We start from the raw sequence: 22,369 nt of genomic DNA, 5'->3' as shown, positions 1-22,369 counted from the left end.
GCTCTGTATCTTCTATAGGAGGGGGTAGTGGGCATGCTTGTGCAGAGGGTGAGGTGGTGTAAGACTGTGATGACATTACATCATATAGCAGTGGCTGTCTTTTCCTGAAGCAGTTGAATCATTTCTGAGCTGGGACTTGTGGTTCCACAACAGTTGGAAATCAGACCTACCTGGTGGGCAGAAGCCTTTCTCTGTAAAGTGATGTCTTTCAGGTAATGGCGGCAGACTGAGGGATCAGTTTAGTATCGTATAACAAAATATCAGTACCCAACCTTCCTCCCATCACAACATAACCAACCGCACCCATCATCCAGTGTGAGAGCTGGGGGCAGAGGTACGCCCAATAGAAGCAGAACAAACAATATGTCAGTCATGTATGATGCATATAAACCAGGGCATTCATTACCATCACTCCCATCATCCAGCCGCAGTGTGCCCGACCCCCACAATACACCTCTGTGCTGTGTGGAGAAAAGGAAAACTAACAAATACAGCTAAAAATGCGAGCGCAGGAACGTCTCTGTCTCCGCTGTTTAGGAGAAAAGTTACACAGAAAAGAGAGCAGTGCATTGTGGGAGACATGGCTTACTCCAGTAACATCCAGAGCTGCAGCTACCATTCTACTATTTTCCTGCCACCAGAATAAAGTTACACCGTCAGAGTTGAGTTATCAGGCACAGTCCTGGATGTTCAGGGGCAAAAAGAATTTTGAGAGCAGCTCTGGATGTGACTGGAGCAATCAACAAGTGAAAGTGATAGAAGAGTGTTAACCCAGAATCTGTCACAGTGTAATGATAATCCATAGAACATGACGTAAAGCGGGACACACAGGAGCCCCTCCTCACCTGGACTGGCATCAGATATTGGACCAGGCAGCATATGGGCAAACCTCCATGAAGCGGCTTCTCTTCCTGCGCAGAGTCCCTGGAGCGCCATCATTGTAGAAACCTTCTGACACTTTCTATTAGACCTTCAGTTTCTTTTTTAATTTCTGTTTGTTGTCAGTGAACGGAACATTCTTAAAGGGGTTGTACCACAATTACAAGTTAGCCCGTCCACAGAGGCCAACATCAGCACGAAGGGAGCGCTGAAAGAACATGAGCAGTAGGCGCTGCATTCATTTCAAAGGGGCTATAAGAAAGCCAAGCCGCTGCCGTCAGGCATCTCCTCAGTCACGTAGTGTCCTGGCGTGACTAGCACTCTCATTTCTTCCTCACTGTATGGGGTGCAGTCATTCTGTAGTGAGGACAACGGGGAACACGGGCCCCCCCTGATGAGCAAATTATCCCCTATTCTGTGGATATCCTTTGGATGGGGAATAATTTGCAATTGTGGCACAACCTCTAACATCTAGAGGCTGAAAACGCATCCTGACCTTGCTGGGGGGTTGTTACAATTGGGTCCAGTGTTGGCAATCCTCTGTCACATGAGCAGACTGTGACAATGTATCAGTGCAGGTCACGTATCAGTCTGGAGCCCAGGAAGTGGAGATCATGCAACAAACCCTGGGTTATGTGGATGCGTGTAGGGTGAGTCTTCAGCCTCTGGATATAAATAAAAATGTTCCACTCACTGACAGCAAGCATCTAATGAGGAACCAAAACACAAACTCAATTAGAAAGTTGCAGATCTTTTCAGAATACAAGATGAAGTTGTATAAAACCTAAAGTCCTTCCTGAACCGGTTCACTCACCCTGTGCTGGATTGTGGCTTGGAATGGAGCTGTGTACATGGAACGAAGCGGAAGAGAACCAGAAGGAAAGGAACGGCAAGAAAAGGAAACGTCTGGATTTAATACAAATTTTATACAAAGAAAATGTGAAAAAATACTTCCATATGCTAAAAGCCGAGGAAAGCGGCCGCGCTCCAAACGGATACCGCCTCTCACTCAGGATCAGGTGCCGCCATCGTGTATTTGCCGTTGGCTACTGACACACCGTCTCCGTTACGCACAATGGTGAAAATCAACAGTGTGATAAATGTGGGAGGCGCGGCGCCGGAATGATACTGTACAGCACTGATTGTACAACCCTTGTAAGGTCATCCAGATGAACATGGCGCCCGCTGCTCCCTGCCGGTGATTGGGATGGTTTCCGTGGGACGTGCCCACATTGGGGTGAAGCACTGATTGTACGCCGCGGCCTCTTGCGATGAGCGCGGTTTTATACGTCTTTGTACATGGATTATAATGATACAAGAATCTTCTGCTTATTTACATGGTGTTCTGTCCGTCCGGGAGCGCGCACTTCAGCAGCGTCCATTATAATGACGCGGCGGCGCCGGGAAAACGTCCATAAGTTAAAGTGAATAGAAATATAAAAAGACGGTCATCCTCTGCTCACAGATTGTACAGTATTTACATCCAGGGCGCGGCGCTCGCTCTGTAGTGTCTCGCTGGGTCACTGCTCACAGGTTATACTCTCCTCACCTGGACCGGCATGGTGGTCTGCACATACTGAACGCCCGCCCTCACCGCCACTGCACTGGGGCTCACAACCACAGGGATGGTCTGCAGAGGAGAGAAATCAGTCAGCTACCAGAAATCAACATACTGGAAAGATCTGGTCACATGATCGTGCCACAACGTTTAAGCATTAATGGGGCACAGAGACCCGCATGAAGTCACCAACAATATTAACCCCTTAGGGGCCGCTAGTGCAGCTTTTTATTGAGCTTTAAACCTGCATCTTTATAAGGCGGTGGCCTGGCCAAATACTGACTGCGGGGCTCCTGCTCTAACGGCCAGGAACAGAGAAACCTCACAATCTGGCAGTTTAACCCCTTATATGCCACAATCAACAACAACTGCAGCATGTGAGCAGATGAAAGTGGAATGGGGGGTCCTTCTGTCACCCATCGGTACCCTGCAGTGTGATTGCAAGGTAACAACGCGTTTCCATGGCAGCTGGAAGCCTAACAAAGGCCTCCATGTCCGTCTGCCATGTGACTCAGCCTATTAGACCCCGCTTCCGGCAGAGTAGAATATGTTGCTGTCTTAGGAGAATGCACTACATAAGTAATGCAGTGTGCTGTCCTAGCGATTGACCGACTGCATCCAAGTCCCCTGAGTTACTAAAACGGTGTCAAAAAAGTGCAAATAAGTTTACATTTAAAAAAATATACTGTTTATAATAATAAAAAACTGACATTTTTCTCCACAAAAACTGTAAATTGATAATAAATATAAGTATTACGTAACGAGCCAATGAAAAAAAATAATTGCTTATTTACCACATGGCGAATGCTTTAAAAATGAGATTTTTGTACTTAAGTAAAATCTTTTTTTCTCGTCTCATTCATTGGGGGACATGGCTGACCGTGGGGGATAGCTGCTGCCACTAAGAGGGGACACTGGGCAGAACGCTAGCTCTTCCTACCAGCTCTGCCCCTCCTGCCAGCAGCGAGGCAATCAGTTTGCATGCAAGCAGCAGAGTAGGATATGGAAGATATAAAACGTAACTCCAACACAAGGCTCATAATGGAAACTGGGTGGGCAACGTGTGCCATAATGAACGAGGCGAGAGGCTTTACAGTAAGTCAGTATCATTGGGGGGCACAGCTTTGACTGTCGGACATCCTAGGGCAGCCCCCGGGGGTGGGAAAAATACGTAAGAAGACAGTTATATGGCAGACTGCAGAACACGCCGGCTGAGAGACATCAGAGGATGCAAAAGAGGGAACCTTGTAGAATTTGGTAAAAAGTGTGTAAAGAGGTCCCCGTGGCTGAAGGGTGGAAGCGGCGTTACACGCTGCCCAACAGGTGCCCAAGTGCAATGTGCAGCAACACAGAAGGCAGGATCTGTGCCCTTTGCCCAGTATGCCTCTACCACGGCTGACCTAATCCAGCATGAAACAATCACCTTGGAAGCCGCACGGCCTTGTCCAGGGCCCTGGGATACAAAAAGTGAGCCAGCTCCCTAAAAGCGGAAGTTAGAGACAAACAGATTCTCAGAGCACAGGCCAATCTGAGCTTCTGGAGAGCGCCTGCAGGGCAGGAGAATGGGAGCATAATGTTCTCATTAATGTGCAATGATGACACCACCTTTGGTACGAAGGAGGGCACAGGACGGAGGACAACCTCGCCCTGGTGGACTGCAGTGAAGGGAGGCTTGGCCAGGAGGGCTGTGAGCACTAAGAATAGGCTAATGAAGGCGACTGCAACCACAAATGCCACCTTGTATGTCAAATGTCTTGCATAGGTTTGAAGGGACATGACTGAAGAGCATCTAGGACCAAGTTATGGTCCCAAGGAGGAACTGGAGAACGATAGGGAGAAGGGAGAAGTGGCCCATGTCTAGACGTGACGGGAGAAAAGAAAGGCGTCGGGAAAGAGAAAAACGCATGGGGTGAAAACCACACTGTTCGCACCGGACGGAGATAGCTTTCCATACCCGGCAGTAAACCCCAGAAGAGGAGGAGGATTTTCCAGCTTTCATCGTACTTTGGATGACCGGTTCAGTAAAACTCCCTTCAATCACTACAGCGTTAGACAAAGTGCGGCTAAACTCTGGGTGGAAGAGAAGATAGTCTCCAAGTGGAAGGGTTGACCATGTCTTCGTACCATGAGCACCACTACCCTAGAGACGCAATGCAGAAATGCCAAACTTACATGTTTATTCAGTTTCTTCGAGTCTAGAAGAGAGCGGGCGAACCCATCAGTCTTGGGAACAAGGAAAAAGTTGGAATAAAAACCTGTGAAATGCTTCATGAGTGCAATCAGGACGATTACAGCCTGGCAGAGTAGCGGGCATACTGCTGGGTCCGAATCATTAATCCGTGAACAAGACGGAAGTCCAGGCCTTAAGACACAGGCACCTGGGAGGTAAGCGGGCAGGGCCATCTATAGTCAATGGAGTCCGCCAGGCACCTGGGAGGTAAGCGGGCAGGGCCATCTATAGTCAATGGAGTCCGCCAGGCACCTGGGAGGTAAGCGGGCAGGGCCCTCTATAGTCAATGGAGTCTGCCAGGCACCTGGGAGGTAGGCGGGCAGGGCCATCTATAGTCAATGGGCTCCGCCAGGCACCTGGGAGGTAAACGGGCAGTGCCATCTATAGCCAATGGGCTTCGTCAGGCACCTGGGAGATAAGCGGGCAGGGCCATCTATAGTCAATGGGCTCCGCCAGGCACCTGGAGATAAGCAGGCAGGGCCATCTATAGCCAATGGGCTCCGCCAGGCACCTGGGAGGTAAGCCGGCAGTGCCATCTATAGCTAATGGGGTCCGCCAGGCACCTGGGAGGTAAGCAGGCAGGGCCATCTATAGTCAATGGGCTCCGCCAGGCACCTAGAGATAAGCAGGCAGGGCCATCTGTAGCCAATGGGCTCCGCCAGGCACATGGGAGGTAAGCGGGCAGGGCCATCTATAGTCAATTGGCTCCGCCAGGCACCTGGGAGGTAAGCGGGCAGGGGCATCTATAGCCGATGGGGTCCTCCAGGCACAGGGCACTACCATTTGCTGCACTGCCATGTGACACCACACTAACACTCTTTACACGTCTGCTCCAAGCCGCGTCCCCAATGAACAAGATGAGTAAAAGGAACGCCAGAAACTGCTATTTTTCTTTTGTTTACCCCCCCCCCCCCCAAAAAAAAAGCCATAAAAATTAATCTAAAATTCACATGGATTTCATCCTGCATACAACAAGCACAGATCGACTGGGTCATAGAAGGCGGCAAAGCGGGGGCAACTGTGTTACTCACATTATATGTCCCCCAGAGTGCAGCCAGTAACCTCTCCAACACATTATATGTCCCCCAGAGTGCGGCCAGTAACCTCTCCAACACATTATATGTCCCCCAGAGTGCGGCCAGTAACATGTCCAACACATTATATGTCCCCCAGAGTGCAGCCAGTAACATGTCCAACACATTATATGTCCCCCCAGAGTGCAGCCAGTAACATCTCCAACCCATTATATGTCCCCCCAGAGTGCAGCCAGTAACATCTCCAACCCATTATATGTCCCCCCAGAGTGCGGCCAGTAACATGTCCAACACATTATATGTCCCCCAGAGTGCTGCCAGTAACATGTCCAACACATTATATGTCCCCCAGAGTGCGGCCAGTAACATGTCCAACAAATTATATGTCCCCCAGAGTGCGGCCAGTAACATCCCCAACACATTATATGTCCCCCAGAGTGCGGCCAGTAACATCCCCAACACATTATATGTCCCCCAGACTGCAGCCAGTAACATCTCCAACACATTATATGTCCCCCAGAGTGCGGCCAGTAACATCTCCAACACATTATATGTCCCCCCAGAGTGCAGCCAGTAACATCTCCAACACATTATATGTCCCCCCAGAGTGCAGCCAGTAACATCTCCAACCCATTATATGTCCCCCCAGAGTGCGGCCAGTAACATGTCCAACACATTATATGTCCCCCAGAGTGCTGCCAGTAACATGTCCAACACATTATATGTCCCCCAGAGTGCGGCCAGTAACATGTCCAACAAATTATATGTCCCCCAGAGTGCGGCCAGTAACATCCCCAACACATTATATGTCCCCCAGAGTGCGGCCAGTAACATCCCCAACACATTATATGTCCCCCAGACTGCAGCCAGTAACATCTCCAACACATTATATGTCCCCCAGAGTGCGGCCAGTAACATCTCCAACACATTATATGTCCCCCAGAGTGCGGCCAGTAACATCTCCAACACATTATATGTCCCCCAGAGTGCGGCCAGTAACATCTCCAACACATTATATGTCCTCCAGAGTGCGGCCAGTAACATCTACAACACATTATATGTCCCCGAGTACAGCCAGTAACCTCTCCAACACATTATATGTCCCCCAGAGTGCGGCCAGTAACATCCCCAACACATTATATGTGCCCCAGAGTGCGGCCAGTAACATCTCCAACACATTATATGTGCCCCAGAGTGCGGCCAGTAACATCTCCAACACATTATATGTCCCCCAGAGTACGGCCAGTAACATCTCCAACACATTATATGTCCCCCAGAGTGCGGCCAGTAACATCTCCAACACATTATATGTCCCCCAGAGTGCAGCCAGTAATATCTCCAACGCATTATATGTCCCCCAGAGTGCAGCCAGTAACATCTCCAACACATTATATGTCCCCCAGAGTGCAGCCAGTAAGGCGAGAGGCATGGCAGAGCCGGAGGTCATCTGGCATATCACAGAGTGGCGGCAGGGCTGGTCAGAGCGGATGAGAGGAGTGCTGGTACTTACAATTGTGGACTGAGGAGTTGGGATAAAGGCAGCGCTTGGCGGCACGTGGACCAGTTTTAGTGCTGACTGCCCACTGCCACACCTGTAGCTATCTGCTGAGACAGCACAGGAAGCATGAGGACTGACCAATGAGGGTGATCGGGGAGGGGGTAAAGGAGGGGGCTGACCAATGAGGGTGGTGGGGGAGTGGTAAAGGATGAAAGAGCTGGCCAGAGACATGAATGACAGAAGTGAGCGCCCTGGAGATAAAGCAGCGGATGGACCACAGGGGTCGGATCGCCACGTCTCTGGTCAGATGTTACCCCCTACAGTCACTATGTCTCAGAGCGTCCCAGTATAGCTGCGGTCCTTCTGCTACACCAATGCTTTATCTACAAGTTCAGACTAACGTGTGGAGCAACATATATGACAGAAAACGCTGCATGGGATTGACTGTCCTCATAGCCAACTACTCACATCACTAGTGTTGCTCGTGTGTTCCTGTAGGCCCCGATTCTGTTAATTCACTGATCAGTTGCAAGGTGATTCCTGTGCTAATGGGGGATACAAGAATGCAGGCTATCTATAAGCAGAGAGATGGTGAGGGAACACTTAGCTAACTTACATGAATTCACGTCTCAAGGTCCAGATGAATTACATCCTAGGATACTAAAGGAAGCAGTGGAGGTAATTGCTGAACCACTCGCCATAATCTGTGACAATTCCTGGAGAACAGAAGTCCCAGAAGATTGGAGAAGAGCAAATGCTGTCCCTGTCTTCAAAAAAGGGAAGAAGGTGGATCCAGGAAACTACAGGCCTGTGAGCCTGACTTCTATACCAGGAAAGATCTTTGAACAGATTATTAACCAGCATGTATGCAGGTACTTGGATGAGAATGGAGTAATTAACCAGAGCCAGCATGGGTTTGTAACAAACAAGTCATGCCAGACGGGTCTAATGTCTTACTATGACAGAATCACCAACTGGGTTGGGCAGGGAAATGCGGTGGATATAGTATATCTTGACTTTAGTGGAGCTTTTGACAAAGTATCTCATACCATACTTATTGAAAAAATGACAAATCTGGGATTGACAAGGCATCTGTTAGGTGGATTCACAACTGGCTGTGTGATCGGACTCAAAGAGTGGTCATAAATGGCTACACATCCAAGTGGGAGAATGTATCAAGTGGGGACTACAAGGCTCTGTCCTAGGCCCAGTGTTGGTCAACATTGTTATAAATGATCCAGAGTAGGGAATTGATGGCAAATTTGAACAGTTTTTCGACGACACAAAGCTAGGAGGGATAGCTAACACTAGGGAAGAGAGGAGAGGATTCACAAAGATCTAGAAAAGCTTGAACAGTGGTCAGCGACTAACAGAATGGTATTTAACAAGGAGAAATGCAAAGTCCTACATCTGGGCAAGAAAAATGAAGAAAGCGCATACAGAATGGGAGGAATTGGGCTAAGCAGCAGCACATGTGAAAAAGACTTGGGTACACTAATGGATCAGACTGAACATGAGTCAACAATGTGATGCAGCAGCCAAAAAGGCAAACACAATCCTGGGATGTATTAAGAGAAGCATAGAGTCTAGATCACGTGAGGTCATTATCCCCTCTACTCTTCCTTAGTCAGACCCCATCTGGAATACTGGGTCCAGTTCTGGGCACTCCACTTTAAAAAAGACAGACAAACTGGAGCAAGTTCAGGGAAGAGTTACCAAGATGGTGAGCGGTCTGCAAATCATGTCCTATGAGGAACGGTTAAAGGATCTGGGAATGTTTAGCAGAAGAGAAGGCTGAGAGGAGACTTAATAGCTGTCTACAAATATCTAAAGGGCTGTCACAGTGCAGAGGGATCAGCCCTATTCTCATCTGCACAAAGAAAGACTAGAAGCAATGAGATGAAACTGAAAGGGAGGAGACAGAGATTAGATATTAGACAGTGAGGGGGATCAGTGAGTGGAACAGGTTGCCATGGGAGGTGGGGAGTTCTCCTTCAATGGAAGTGTTTAGAGGCGGACAGACATGGGATGATTTAGTGATGCTGCACTGAGCAGGGGTCTGGACCCGATGACCCCTGGAGGTCTCCTCCAACTCCACCCATCTATGTAAGCAGCAACAAGCAAAGAAATTGTGCATGTCTTTTCCGGGTGTGTCATTAATAAATCAGCGTTATTATGGATGGACACTAAGCCGACACCCACATGTAATGGGGAGTAAATAAAGGGGTCTATTACTGGATGGAACGATGCCCTGATCCCCATATTTCACTATTACATGGGACCTGCAGACAGTGTGCTGGTAATATTGGGGGTCCTGTAGAGAATATGGAGCTACTTGTAGTATATAGAACCCTTGATATAAACCTTGCACAGTTTGGTGCAGCACACAGAGCTTTCTGTGGTTCCAGCTCCAGTATACAGGCGACCGGGTGTTTAGGATACTACAAAGACTTCCGTATGATTTCTGTGCATTGAATGTGATACTGAGTGATGGTTGGGGTTGTGCGATCATACAGTATAGGGGGCATCACAGGATCAGTCTCTACTTCAACCACCACTGACACCCTGGAGAGAGGCTCGGGGACGCTGCAGACAGCAGACGTAGAGTACAAGGGATCAGATACGGTTCTCAGGTTACAAGAACAAGTCAAACAAAACAAGGCATTTCGGAAATGGACGGAAAGCGAGAAGCTCCGGTCCTCTGCAGACAGACATACACAACGGTTTTCACTCACTTTGGACGTAGGCAAGCTACCGACCAGCGATACGTACAGTGACGCTCTCTTTGCTCTTATCGACTGCGCCATCCTTCTCTTTCGTTGCTGTGGCGTTTTCGACAGCCTGCGGCTGGGCACCCGCTGGAGCTTGTGCTGTTTTATCACTGCCCAGGTCGGCGTCTGCTTCCTGCTGTGTCGCTGTAGCTGCAGATAGAATACAACTCACTAACAAGACGGATGAGGCACCGAAGTCCCTGCAGCCGTAGTACGGGGGCGCTGTGCAGGAATATGTGCACAGCTGGTGGGATGCTGCAGGGAGCACATGATCTACAGCAGCTCCAAAAAGACCCCCTCACTTTCTTACATCTTGTGTCCCCCTCATTCTGCACTCAGTACCCCATGATGACAAAGTGACAACAGAACAGAAGAAATCTGCAAAATTATAATCTAATCAAAACTCCCATTTAGCGCTGACCTAAGTATTGACACCCCTTGGTATGACACCTGTAGCTCTGGGGTCTCTCATCGTTCTTGATCATCTCTGAGGGGGTCTCTCCTGATTGGACTCTTCCTGGAGCTGCCGACCCACCAAAGGGGGAGAAGGGTCTTGTAAGAGAGGAGAACAAGAACCCAGCGGCCACTCTGGCTGAGCTCCAAAGACCCTCTGTGCAGATGGGAGAAACTTCCAGAAGGTCAACCATCCCTGCAGCCTCCACCAATCTGGGCTTTATGGCGGAGGGGCAAGAAAGAAGCCTCCTCCGTAAGACACATGGAAACCCCCTGGAGTTACCAAAAAGACCCCAAAGGACCCTCAGACTGCGAGAAACAAGATTCTCTGCTCTGATGGCACCAAGATGGAACTTTATGGTCTCTTAGCGTTTTTTTCTGGAGGAAACCAGGCGCCGCTCATCACCGGCCCAATACCATCCCTACAGTGATACCTGGTGGTGGAGCATCATGTGGGGGAGGAGAGACCAGTCAGGGTGGATGGAAACCAGGCGCCGCTCATCACCTGCCCAATACCATCCCTACAGTGAAGCCTGGTGGTGGAGCATCAAGCTGGGGGAGGGGAGACCGGTCAGGGTGGATGGAAACCAGGCGCCGCTCATCACCTGCGCAATACCATCCCTACAGTGAAGCCTGGTGGTGGAGCATCATGTGGGGGAGGGGAAACCAGTCAGGGTGGATGGAAACCAGGCGCCGCTCATCACCGGCCCAATACCATCCCTACAGTGATGCCTGGTGGTGGAGCATCATACTGGGGGAGGGGAGACTGGTCAGGATGGATGGAAACCAGGCGCCGCTCATCACCGGCCCAATACCATCCCTACCGTGAAGCCTGGTGGTGGAGCATCATGTGGGAGAGGGGAGACTGGTCAGGATGGATGGAAACCAGGCGCCGCTCATCACCTGCCCAATACCATCCCTACAGTGAAGCCTGGTGGTGGAGCATCCAGCTGGGGGAGGGGAGACCGGTCAGAGAGGATGGAAACCAGGCGCCGCTCATCACCTGCCCAATACCATCCCTACAGTGAAGCCTGGTGGTGGAGCATCCAGCTGGGAGAGGGGAGACCGGTCAGAGAGGATGGAAACCAGGCGCCGCTCATCACCTGCCCAATACCATCCCTACAGTGAAGCCTGGTGGTGGAGCATCAAGCTGGGGGAGGGGAGACCGGTCAGGGTGGATGGAAACCAGGCGCCGCTCATCACCTGCCCAATACCATCCCTACAGTGAAGCCTGGTGGTGGAGCATCATGTGGGGGAGGGGAGACCGGTCAGGGTGGATGGAAACCAGGCGCCGCTCATCACCTGCCCAATACCATCCCTACAGTGAAGCCTGGTGGTGGAGCATCTTATGGGGGAGGGGAGACCAGTCAGGGTGGATGGAAAGCATGTGCCGCTCATCACCTGCGCAATACCATCCCTACAGTGAAGCCTGGTGGTGGAGCATCATGTGGGGGAGGGGAAACCAGTCAGGGTGGATGGAAACCAGGCGCCGCTCATCACCGGCCCAATACCATCCCTACAGTGATGCCTGGTGGTGGAGCATCATACTGGGGGAGGGGAGACTGGTCAGGATGGATGGAAACCAGGCGCCGCTCATCACCTGCCCAATACCATCCCTACAGTGAAGCCTGGTGGTGGAGCATCATGTGGGAGAGGGGAGACTGGTCAGGATGGATGGAAACCAGGCGCTGCTGATCACCTGCCCAATACCATCCCTACAGTGAAGCCTGGTGGTGGAGCATCAAGCTGGGGGAGGGGAGACCGGTCAGGGTGGATGGAAACCAGGCGCCGCTCATCACCTGCCCAATACCATCCCTACAGTGAAGCCTGGTGGTGGAGCATCAAGCTGGGGGAGGGGAGACCGGTCAGGGTGGATGGAAACCAGGCGCCGCTCATCACCTGCCCAATACCATCCCTACAGTGAAGCCTGGTGGTGGAGCATCATGTGGGGGAGGGGAGACCGGTCAGGGTGGATGGAAACCAGGCGCCGCTCATCACCTGCCCAATACCATCCCTACAGTGAAGCCTGGTGGTGGAGCATCTTATGGGGGAGGGGAGACCAGTCAGGGTGGATGGAAAGCATGTGCCGCTCATCACCTGCGCAATACCATCCCTACAGTGAAGCCTGGTGGTGGAGCATCATGTGGGGGAGGGGAAACCAGTCAGGGTGGATGGAAACCAGGCGCCGCTCATCACCGGCCCAATACCATCCCTACAGTGATGCCTGGTGGTGGAGCATCATACTGGGGGAGGGGAGACTGGTCAGGATGGATGGAAACCAGGCGCCGCTCATCACCTGCCCAATACCATCCCTACAGTGAAGCCTGGTGGTGGAGCATCATGTGGGAGAGGGGAGACTGGTCAGGATGGATGGAAACCAGGCGCTGCTGATCACCTGCCCAATACCATCCCTACAGTGAAGCCTGGTGGTGGAGCATCAAGCTGGGGGAGGGGAGACCGGTCAGGGTGGATGGAAACCAGGCGCCGCTCATCACCTGCCCAATACCATCCCTACAGTGAAGCCTGGTGGTGGAGCATCCAGCTGGGGGAGGGGAGACCGGTCAGAGAGGATGGAAACCAGACGCCGCTCATCACCTGCCCAATACCATCCCTACAGTGAAGCCTGGTGGTGGAGCATCAAGCTGGGGGAGGGGAGACCGGTCAGGGTGGATGGAAACCAGGCGCCGCTCATCACCTGCCCAATACCATCCCTACAGTGAAGCCTGGTGGTGGAGCATCATGTGGGGGAGGGGAGACCGGTCAGGGTGGATGGAAACCAGGCGCCGCTCATCACCTGCCCAATACCATCCCTACAGTGAAGCCTGGTGTTGGAGCATCTTATGGGGGAGGGGAGACCGGTCAGGGTGGATGGAAAACCGAATGTAGCAAAATACAGAGATAATGACAACCTGATCCAGAACACAAGGGATCTCAGACCGGGCAGACGGGTCACCCTCCAACAAGACAATGACACTAAGACCCCAGCCAAGACCACCCAGGAGTGGGGACAACTCTGTGAATGTCCCTGAGTGGCCCGGACAGAGCCCTGAACCCCTTGGGACATCCCTGGGGAGACCTGACAATGGCTGTCCACAGACGGCCCCCATCCAACCCGACAGAGGGTAAAAACCCCCAAATCCAGGGGTGCAAACCTTGTGGCATCACCAAGAAGACTGTGGGTTGGAATCACTGCCAAATGGGGCTTCAACTAATACTGAGTACGGGGTGTGACTACTGAGGTCACTGCTAAATTGTAGTTTTAAACAATGTATAAAGATTTCTCCGGTTCTCTTGTCACTTTGTCATTATGGGGTCCTGAGTGCAGAATGAGGGGACACGACATAATGTGTCGGGCAGTGATGGCGGGAGGACTTGCTGGATATGGTACAGAGGAAAAGAAGGATTTCAAAAACAGAAGTATATATTTTGTGAATGATCAAACTGTAAAATGTAAATGCCATCAATATTTGGTGTGCCGGCTCCGCCTTCCATCAGTTTTTCTAGGTACACTTGCACAGTTAGAGATTTCGTAGGACTGAAGTAGACAGCCCATCGTTCCGCACACAGATAATAAAACATTAAAAATCAAGAGGAAAGACGCACGTCCGCCGAGGCATCTCAGACTTAGTCCTTAGTAGCACTACAGTCAGGTGAGCGATTAAAAAGTACTGATCAGTGGGGGTCCGCTGCAGAGACGCTCGCTGATCGGGTGAACAAGGGGGCACAGCGCTCACCTCTACTACCTCCACTGCTCACCGGCTCCTCCGGACAGCTGAGGACGGCGGCGCAGAGCTTTATAGAAAGCATTCGACTGCTTTCACACGAGCAACAAAATCATGTGATTTTCTCGCAATGCGACAGCGCTACAAATCGCATGTTTGTGAAGCCGATGCTTTCCTACGGGTTCCTTCACATTAGCCATGTTTTGTAGCTTGCAACATTGCTATCAAAAAAAATTAAAAAATCCGGGATGCTAAATATTGCCACAATTTGCGAGGTTTTGTAGCCCATGTTTCCCTATGGAGCCTTTCCTTTGTGTTGCATCACTTCGCACAAAAAAATGGTTTTCATGTGGTGCAATAACTTACTGTGAAATCTCTTTCTCGTCCTGGTCATTGGGGGACACAGCTTTGACCTTGGGGTATAGCTACTGCCACTAGGAGGCGACACTAAGCACAGTGTTAACTCCTCCCACTAGCTATACCCCCCCTGCAGGCACCACGCTGATCAGTTTGTATGCAAGCAGTAGGATACCACAAACAACGCTCAAAAACTGAAACCCCTCGGCCATGTGCGACTGCACCAAGAGCGTCTACGGATCTAATCCCAGACTGGGTGGGTGCCGTGTCCCCAATGAACAGGACCGTAAGTTATACCAAAATCTAGTTTTCTCGTCTGTATTATTGGGGGACACGGCTTTGACCTTGGGACGTTCCAGAGCAGTAAGCAAGGTGGCGGGAAAATATAAGAAGCCACATGTGTAACCAAGCGTAATCAGTTCTTAAACCGTGACTAGTGTCACTGGGTGCCAAGGCATCCGGCATGCTCAGAGACATAGTAGGATAAAGGGACCCGAGTAACAGAGCTACCCACCGGGACAAGGCACCGAACAAGGAGCTTCCAAGAGACACAACCTGAAAACATCATGTCCCCGGCACGGTAACCCCATCCTGCCATGAATCAGAGCCACTGCGAGGATCCCAAGGACGGGACTTGTGTTGTCGGGAGTGGCAGCAGACATCTGGGATCAAATTCTCCCTTCAAGCGGGGGTCGCGATACCCTGTGCAGAGAGATAATCAGCAGACGATGGATAATGGCTTCTCTTGATGACAGGGAAATTCACCCGCTAGGGTCTTCTGCTTGGGAGACGAGCAGGACACGATGTCCGTATCATCGGCAACAGGTTAGTAGGAAGCATCCCGGGCAATGCGTTGGGACTACCGCTACCAGCGAGAACAGGAGCTGAAGACGCATGGCTCAAAAATACCATCAGTATCAGCCTGTGACACGGCGGCGGCATCCAGCTTTGCAGAAAATCTGGGGCCCTTTTTGATGAAGTCTAGGCTTGGAAGTGGCGGCCCTCTTGGATGTCGACCAATGCAGCTCCTCCTTAAAAGGTCATCGCAACCGCTAATCCAGACACCAGAAACAATGGGCTGTCTTCATGGAAAGAAACATCCGGGCGAGCGCTAAGGAGTGTAATCAGTATCTGTGTATACTGTCTCACGGCCTCCGGCACGCCATCATGCAGGAAGAATATGCGCCGCAGGATCACAGCGTGCTTTTGGAATCGTCTGAATAAAACGGCTTGCTTCCAAGACGGCGTCCTAGGAGACCAAACAGTGACTCCAGCCGATGCTCCACTGACACCAAGCCCCGATTAGAAGAAGGCGCGTCGGCCATAGAGCGAATTGACACTCGTCAAAAAACAAGACCCTGGAGGCTGCAGGACACCCTGACTCTTCGGCTAGAGAGGCCATTGTCAGACAAGCTTCAGGTTGGAGCAGACCCCTATGCACAGCATCTGTGTATAAAGGATCCACGAAGAAATGTTCTAGGAGCACAGCAGGAGACTGCTCTGCTACCGAGCACTCCTCACTGTCACCAACCACATGAGTGACTCACATCCGCACGGACACGGCTGACTGAGCTAGCAGTCCAGTGTTCCTAGACAGCACTAGATGCCGAACTGGTTCCAAGGCCGCCTGGAGAGAGACCGGACCCATAGCAGTCCGCGTGTTCGAGCTGACCGGAGGGGAGCTAGTAGGAGGACCTACCATCCGCAGACTCCCTGCAGGAGGGTAGATCCTTGGACTACCGCTGTAGTTGGACAGAGCCAGACTGTCTGAAAGACAAGATGGTCTTTGACCTACTGGACATCAGTCCCGTACTGTGGTGGAGCGCACATAGTATGCGTCTCTGGGCGGCCCCAGTCTGCAGATCCTCCGGTAATCGCGCTACCGCTGCCTACATGGCAGCTGCAGGTAGGCCATCATAGTGGAGCCAGACGATAGGTAAGGCTCACCCGGCCCAGCGCGGAGAAGAGAAGCGGTGTAATCAAAGACCTTCCGTGCACAGTACACCTTCCATACGGAAGGTACCACTGGTGTCAGCAAGGCTGGAGCATTGCTAATAACCAGCTCGAGTCAGTTCGATGTAACTGTCATATGGCAGCGAGTGCGCACGTCTCCACCTGTCCTCCTGGACATGGAGAGTGTGTGAAGACTGTGTGCAAAGACTGTAAGTGGGCAACCTTCGGTGAGCTGCTAGGCAACACTCAACCTGGACCGGAGCAGTCATGAAGAGAGATGAATCCGGCGAATCCCTGTGCCTAGTACTCTTTCCATAGAAGGTACCACAGGTCTCAGCACTGCCGGAGCCATGCAGACACTTAGAACATTATTGCTCGTAAGACGAGATCTTCTCTGCTGGGAGAGCGCACTTGGTACGCGGATCTGGCCGCTCCTGTCCGTGGGTCATCCTCGACTCTGACACTGCGGTATGTCTGGCTGCAGGGAACTGCAGGAGGGGCAACAGGGGAGCTACCGACAGGCAGGGCTCACCCTGGTGTGGAGCAGACACGAGGGGCGATGAGTCCACAGGTCCCTGTACAAGTACTCCCTCTCCATAGAAGGTACTACAGGAGGCCTGGAGCAATGCCGCACTTAGTATGTGGCTCTCCTGCAGGGGACTGCTGATAGGCAAGGCTTCAACCCGTGCCAGGAACCACGCTGAGGATGATTGCCATTGGGGAAGTGGGGAGCACCTTCACTAACACCCCCTGCGCGCAAAAGACCTGCCGCCCCAGTACTGTGGCTGGATTGGACCATCGGTCTGGCCGGTGGCAACACTTTGCCCATCACTAGTAAGCGGTGAAAGAAAGCTGCGTGGTGGCAAAAAGCACAACAGCAGTAACCACATGCCACTTGGCTACATATACCAGGCCACACCACAGCTGGCCAACAGCGCCTCACTATGGCTACCAATAACACCGTCCTGTGGCCAGGAATGATGCCGCCCAGCGGCTAGCAACACTGCCGTCCAGTGGCTAGACATAATGCCGCACAGCGGTTAGCAATAATGCCGTCGGCAGCTAGCCACGGCGCCCAGCAATAACACACAGCTGCTATCAATAAAGCTGCACGGCGAACAGAAATAATGACGAGCTGCAGCTAACGCCCACAGCGCTAACCAGTGGCTATGCAAAACATGGTTACCGCACAGTGGCTAGCAATGCAGGCCATAATATAAGGCAGCGCAGTGGCCAACTGAAAAGACAGCAGCAGGCCCCTATCCACTGTACTTCCCTGCCTCCTGGCGAACATGTTGCCTGCTTACCGCCATCAGAGCTTGGCCCCGGATGCCCCTAGAGACCGGACGCGCTCCACCAGCATGGTGGAACCGTCCGCCACCAGCACAGGAGGGGCCGTGCGCCGTAGGGCCAGAGGGGCTGCACCAACACGGAGGGCAAAGGGAGAAACTTGTGGCTACAAGGAACCCACCCCAACCCAAGGGGAGACCCTGCACTGGCCTCCCAGACCGGACACCTCCCCCCAGAGAGGTAAGAGACCGCACCACAGAGAAGGGGGCCGCGCGCCTCAACACACGCTGTAGTGTCAGCAAAAAAACCCGATGGATTGTACCTTGCAGAAGGAATGCTACAGTCGCTGCGCTGATGGGGGGAGGGGGGGGGCGAAGTGTTGCGGGAGTACGGTGGATACTTACTTTCCGCCGAGGTAAAATGGCTCCTCAACTCCATCAGAGCTCTCCCCCACCATCGTCTACCCTTGCACGGGGAGGGGATGCGGACTGCCCGGAAGAAGAAAGGGGGGGGCTCTATGGCTGGCAGGCCACATGCAGGAGTACCTGGATGTTCCTCCTTTTCTTCTGAGGGGACGGGGCAGACAACAGAAGGTTGATTCTATTCTGTTCGCCCTGCTTGGCTGGGTTAATAGGGAGACTCCTGCCTCCCTGTTAGCCCTGGTCCATCCAGAAAAAAATAGCCCTTACGGGCGAGACCTTCCACCTCCTACGGACACTAAGCTAAAACTAAATTAGCTGGATGCTTGCAGGAGGGATATAGCTAATGGGAGGAGTTAAACACTTTCTGTGCTTAGCGTCGCCTCCTAGAGGCAGTAGCTATACCCCAAGGTCAAGGCTGTGTCCCCCAATAATACAGACTAGAAACAACTTTTACAGTCATTAACTGAAACAGCCATGTAAGAGGCTTAACACTAAGTGAGGAACAGCCGAACTCTGCTAGAAAGGGGAGGTTGTGGAAGACAGTTTCATGTCACGGCTCATACACCATGACTGATCACAGCAACAAGGCACAAGGTAGTTACACTGTAACAGCAAGGTCTCTCCCAGGCAAAGATTTCACAGCAGACTGCAGTTTTACGATGTGATGTTCAAGCTTTGCTGAATTAGTACAAAGAAATGGCCAATGTCAAGGACTACAGACGCAGCGGTCGGCCAAGGGAACTTAGTGCAGCAACAATCAGTAGATGTCCAGCAGCGCCATCCACTCAGACCTGGCAGACACCTATTAGAAGTCTGCAAACTGTGAATTGCCAGCAGAAATGAAAGAATTGCCACCAAAAAGCCATACCTTCCATGTAAAAAGAGGCAAAGCTACTCAATCATGCATGAAAACATAGGAACCGGGGAGCAGAAAAACGGCAGCAAGTGCTCTGGACTGAGGAGTCACAATGTGAAATATCTGGTGTAACAGAAGGCAGTTTGTTCAGTGAAGCGTGAAGCAGTACAATAACGAGTGTCTGCAGGCAGCAGTGAAGAGCGGTACAATAACGAGTGTCTGCAGGCAGCAGTGAAGAGCGGTACAATAACGAGTGTCTGCAGGCAGCAGTGAAGAGCGGTACAATAACGAGTGTCTGCAGGCAGCAGTGAAGAGCGGTACAATAACGAGTGTCTGCAGGCAGCAGTGAAGAGGGGTACAATAACGAGTGCCTGCAGGCAGCAGTGAAGAGGGGTACAATAACGAGTGCCTGCAGGTAGCAGTGAAGAGCGGTACAATAATGAGTGCCTGCAGGCAGCACTGAAGCATGGTGGAGGAGCGGTACAATAATGAGCGTCTGCAGGCAGCACTGAAGCATGGTGGAGGAGCGGTACAATAATGAGCGTCTGCAGGCAGCAGTGAAGCATGAGGAAGAGCGGTACAATAATGAGTGACTGCAGGCATCAGTGAAGCATGGTGGAGAGCGGTATAATAATCAGTGTCTCAGGCAGCAATGAAGCATGATGGAAGAGCGGTACAATAATGAGTGTCTGCAGGCAGCAATGAAGCCTGATGGAAGAGCAGTATAATAATGAGTGTCTGCAGGCAGCAGTGAAGCATGGTGGAATGCGGTATAATAATGAGTGTCTGCAAGCAGCAGTGAAGCACGGTGGAGAGGGGTATAATAATGAGTGGCTGCAGGCAGCAGTGAAGCATGGTGGAAGAGCAGTACAATAATGAGCGCCTGCAGGCAGCAATGAAGCATGATGGAAGAGCGGTACAATAATGAGTGTCTGCAGGCAGCAATGAAGCATGATGGAAGAGCGGTACAATAATGAGTGTCTGCAGACAGCAGTGAAGAGCGGTACAATAATGAGTGTCTGCAGGCAGCAGTGAAGAGCGGTTCAATATTGAGTGTCTGCAGGCAGCAGTGAAGAGCGGTTCAATATTGAGTGTCTGCAGGCAGCAGTGAAGAGCGGTTCAATATTGAGTGTCTGCAGGCAGCAGTGAAGAGCGGTTCAATATTGAGTGTCTGCAGGCAGCACTGAAGCATGGTGGAGGAGCGCTACAATAATGAGTGTCTGCAGGCAGCAATGAAGCATGATGGAAGAGCGGTACAATAATGTGTGTCTGCAGGCAGCAGTGAAGCATGGTGGAGGAGTGGTACAATAGTGAATGTCTGCAGGCAGCAGTGAAGCATGGTGGAAAGCGGTATAATAATGAATGGCTGCAGGCAGCAGTGAAACATGGAAAAGAGCAGTACAATAATGAGTGTCTGCAGGCAGCAGTGAAGCACGGTGGAGAGTAGTACAATAATGAGCGTCTGCAGGCAGCAATGCAGCATGAGGGAGAGCAGTACAATAATGAGTGTCTGAAGGCAGCAGTGAAGAGCGGTACAATAATGAGTCTGCAGGCAGCAGTGAAGAGTGGTACAATAATGAGAGTCTGCCGGCAGCGGTGAAGAGCGGTACAATAACGAGTGTCTGCAGGCAGCAGTGAAGAGCGGTACAATAACGAGTGTCTGCAGGCAGCAGTGAAGAGCGGTACAATAAAGCAGTGAAGCATGGTGGAGGAGCGGTACAATAATGAGTGTCTGCATGCAATAGTGAAGAGTGGTACAATAACGAGTGACTGCAGGCAGCAGTGAAGCATGGTGGAGGAGCGGTACAATAATGAGTGTCTGCATGCAATAGTGAAGAGCGGTACAATAATGAGTGACTGCAGGCAGCAGTGAAGCATGGTGGAGGAGCGGTACAATTATGAGTGACTGCAGGCAGCAGTGAAGAGCGGCATAATAATGAGTGTCTGCAGGCAGCAGTAAAGCATGGGGGAGGAGCAGTACAATAATGAGTGTCTGCAGGCAGCAGTGAAGCATGGTGGAGGAGTGGTACAATAATGAGTGTCTGCAGGCAGCAGTGAAGCATGGTGGAGGAGTGGTACAATAATGAGTGTCTGCAGGCAGCAGTGAAGCATGGTGAAGGAGTGGTACAATGATGAGTGTCTGCAAACAGCAATGAAGCATGATGGAAGAGCGGTACAATAATGAGTGTCCGCAGGCAGCAGTGAAGAGCGGTACTATAATGAGTGTCTGCAGGCAGCAATGAAGCTTGATGGAAGAGCGGTACAATAATGAGTGTCTGCAGGCAGCAGTGAAGAGCGGCACAATAATGAGAGTCTGTAGGCAGCAATGAAGCATGATGGAAGAACGGTACAATAATGAGTGTCTGCAGGCAGCAATGAAGCATGGTGGAAGAGCGGTACAATAATGAGTGTCTGCAGGCAGCAATGAAGCATGGTGGAAGAGCGGTACAATAACGAGTGTCTGCAGGCAGCAGTGAAGAGCGGTACAATAACGAGTGACTGCAGGCAGCAGTGAAGCATGGTGGAGGAGCGGTACAATAATGAGTGTATGCATGCAATAGTGAAGAGCGGTACAATAACGAGTGACTGCAGGCAGCAGTGAAGCATGGTGGAGGAGCAGTACAATAATGAGTGTCTGCATGCAATAGTGAAGAGCGGTACAATAATGAGTGACTGCAGGCAGCAGTGAAGCATAGTGGAGGAGCGGTACAATTATGAGTGACTGCAGGGAGCAGTGAAGAGCGGCATAATAATGAGTGTCTGCAGGCAGCAGTAAAGCATGGGGGAGGAGCAGTACAATAATGAGTGTCTGCAGGCAGCAGTGAAGCATGGTGGAGGAGTGGTACAATAATGAGTGTCTGCAGGCAGCAGTGAAGCATGGTGAAGGAGCGGTACAATGATGAGTGTCTGCAAACAGCAATGAAGCATGATGGAAGAGCGGTACAATAATGAGTGTCCGCAGGCAGCAGTGAAGAGCGGTACTATAATGAGTGTCTGCAGGCAGCAATGAAGCTTGATGGAAGAGCGGTACAATAATGAGTGTCTGCAGGCAGCAGTGAAGAGCGGCACAATAATGAGAGTCTGTAGGCAGCAATGAAGCATGATGGAAGAGCGGTGCAATAATGTGTACCTGCAGGCAGCAGTGAAGAGCGGTGCAATAATGAGTGTCTGCAGGGAGCAGTGAACAGCGGTACAATAATGGGTGTCTGCAGGCAGCAGTGAAGGATGGTGGAGGCTCCTTACTAGTTTCGGACTACATTTCAGCAGATGGAGTTAGAAATTTCGTCAGGATTAATGGTGTCCTCAATGCTGAGAAATACAGGCGGACACTTACCCATCATGCAAT

At 51.4% G+C, this 22,369-nt stretch overlaps 1 protein-coding gene across 7 annotated transcripts in view; it reads right to left on the bottom strand.

Annotated features, from left to right (window-relative positions):
• Positions 1 to 1,773: 1,773 nt before the first annotated feature.
• ZMYND8 (zinc finger MYND-type containing 8) overlaps positions 1,774 to 22,369 on the bottom strand; it is a 134,952-nt gene continuing 114,356 nt past the window's right edge. For 5 of the 7 annotated variants that reach the window (XM_066586288.1, XM_066586290.1, XM_066586294.1 and 2 more), the window contains 2 exons: positions 9,972 to 10,120; positions 1,774 to 2,509 (listed from right to left, as the gene is read on the bottom strand). In XM_066586288.1, the coding sequence (XP_066442385.1) occupies positions 2,414 to 2,509; positions 9,972 to 10,120 (245 nt within the window). In that variant the 3' untranslated portion in view covers positions 1,774 to 2,413. Of the gene's footprint in view, positions 2,510 to 9,934; positions 10,121 to 22,369 lie in introns of all 7 variants that reach the window. The other 2 variants (XM_066586292.1, XM_066586293.1) reach the window with 2 other exon arrangements.

Source organism: Eleutherodactylus coqui, chromosome 13, assembly GCF_035609145.1.
Source record: "Eleutherodactylus coqui strain aEleCoq1 chromosome 13, aEleCoq1.hap1, whole genome shotgun sequence".
NCBI classification, from domain to species: Eukaryota; Metazoa; Chordata; class Amphibia; order Anura; family Eleutherodactylidae; genus Eleutherodactylus; species Eleutherodactylus coqui.
This window is presented reverse-complemented; position numbering and strand designations above follow the sequence as displayed.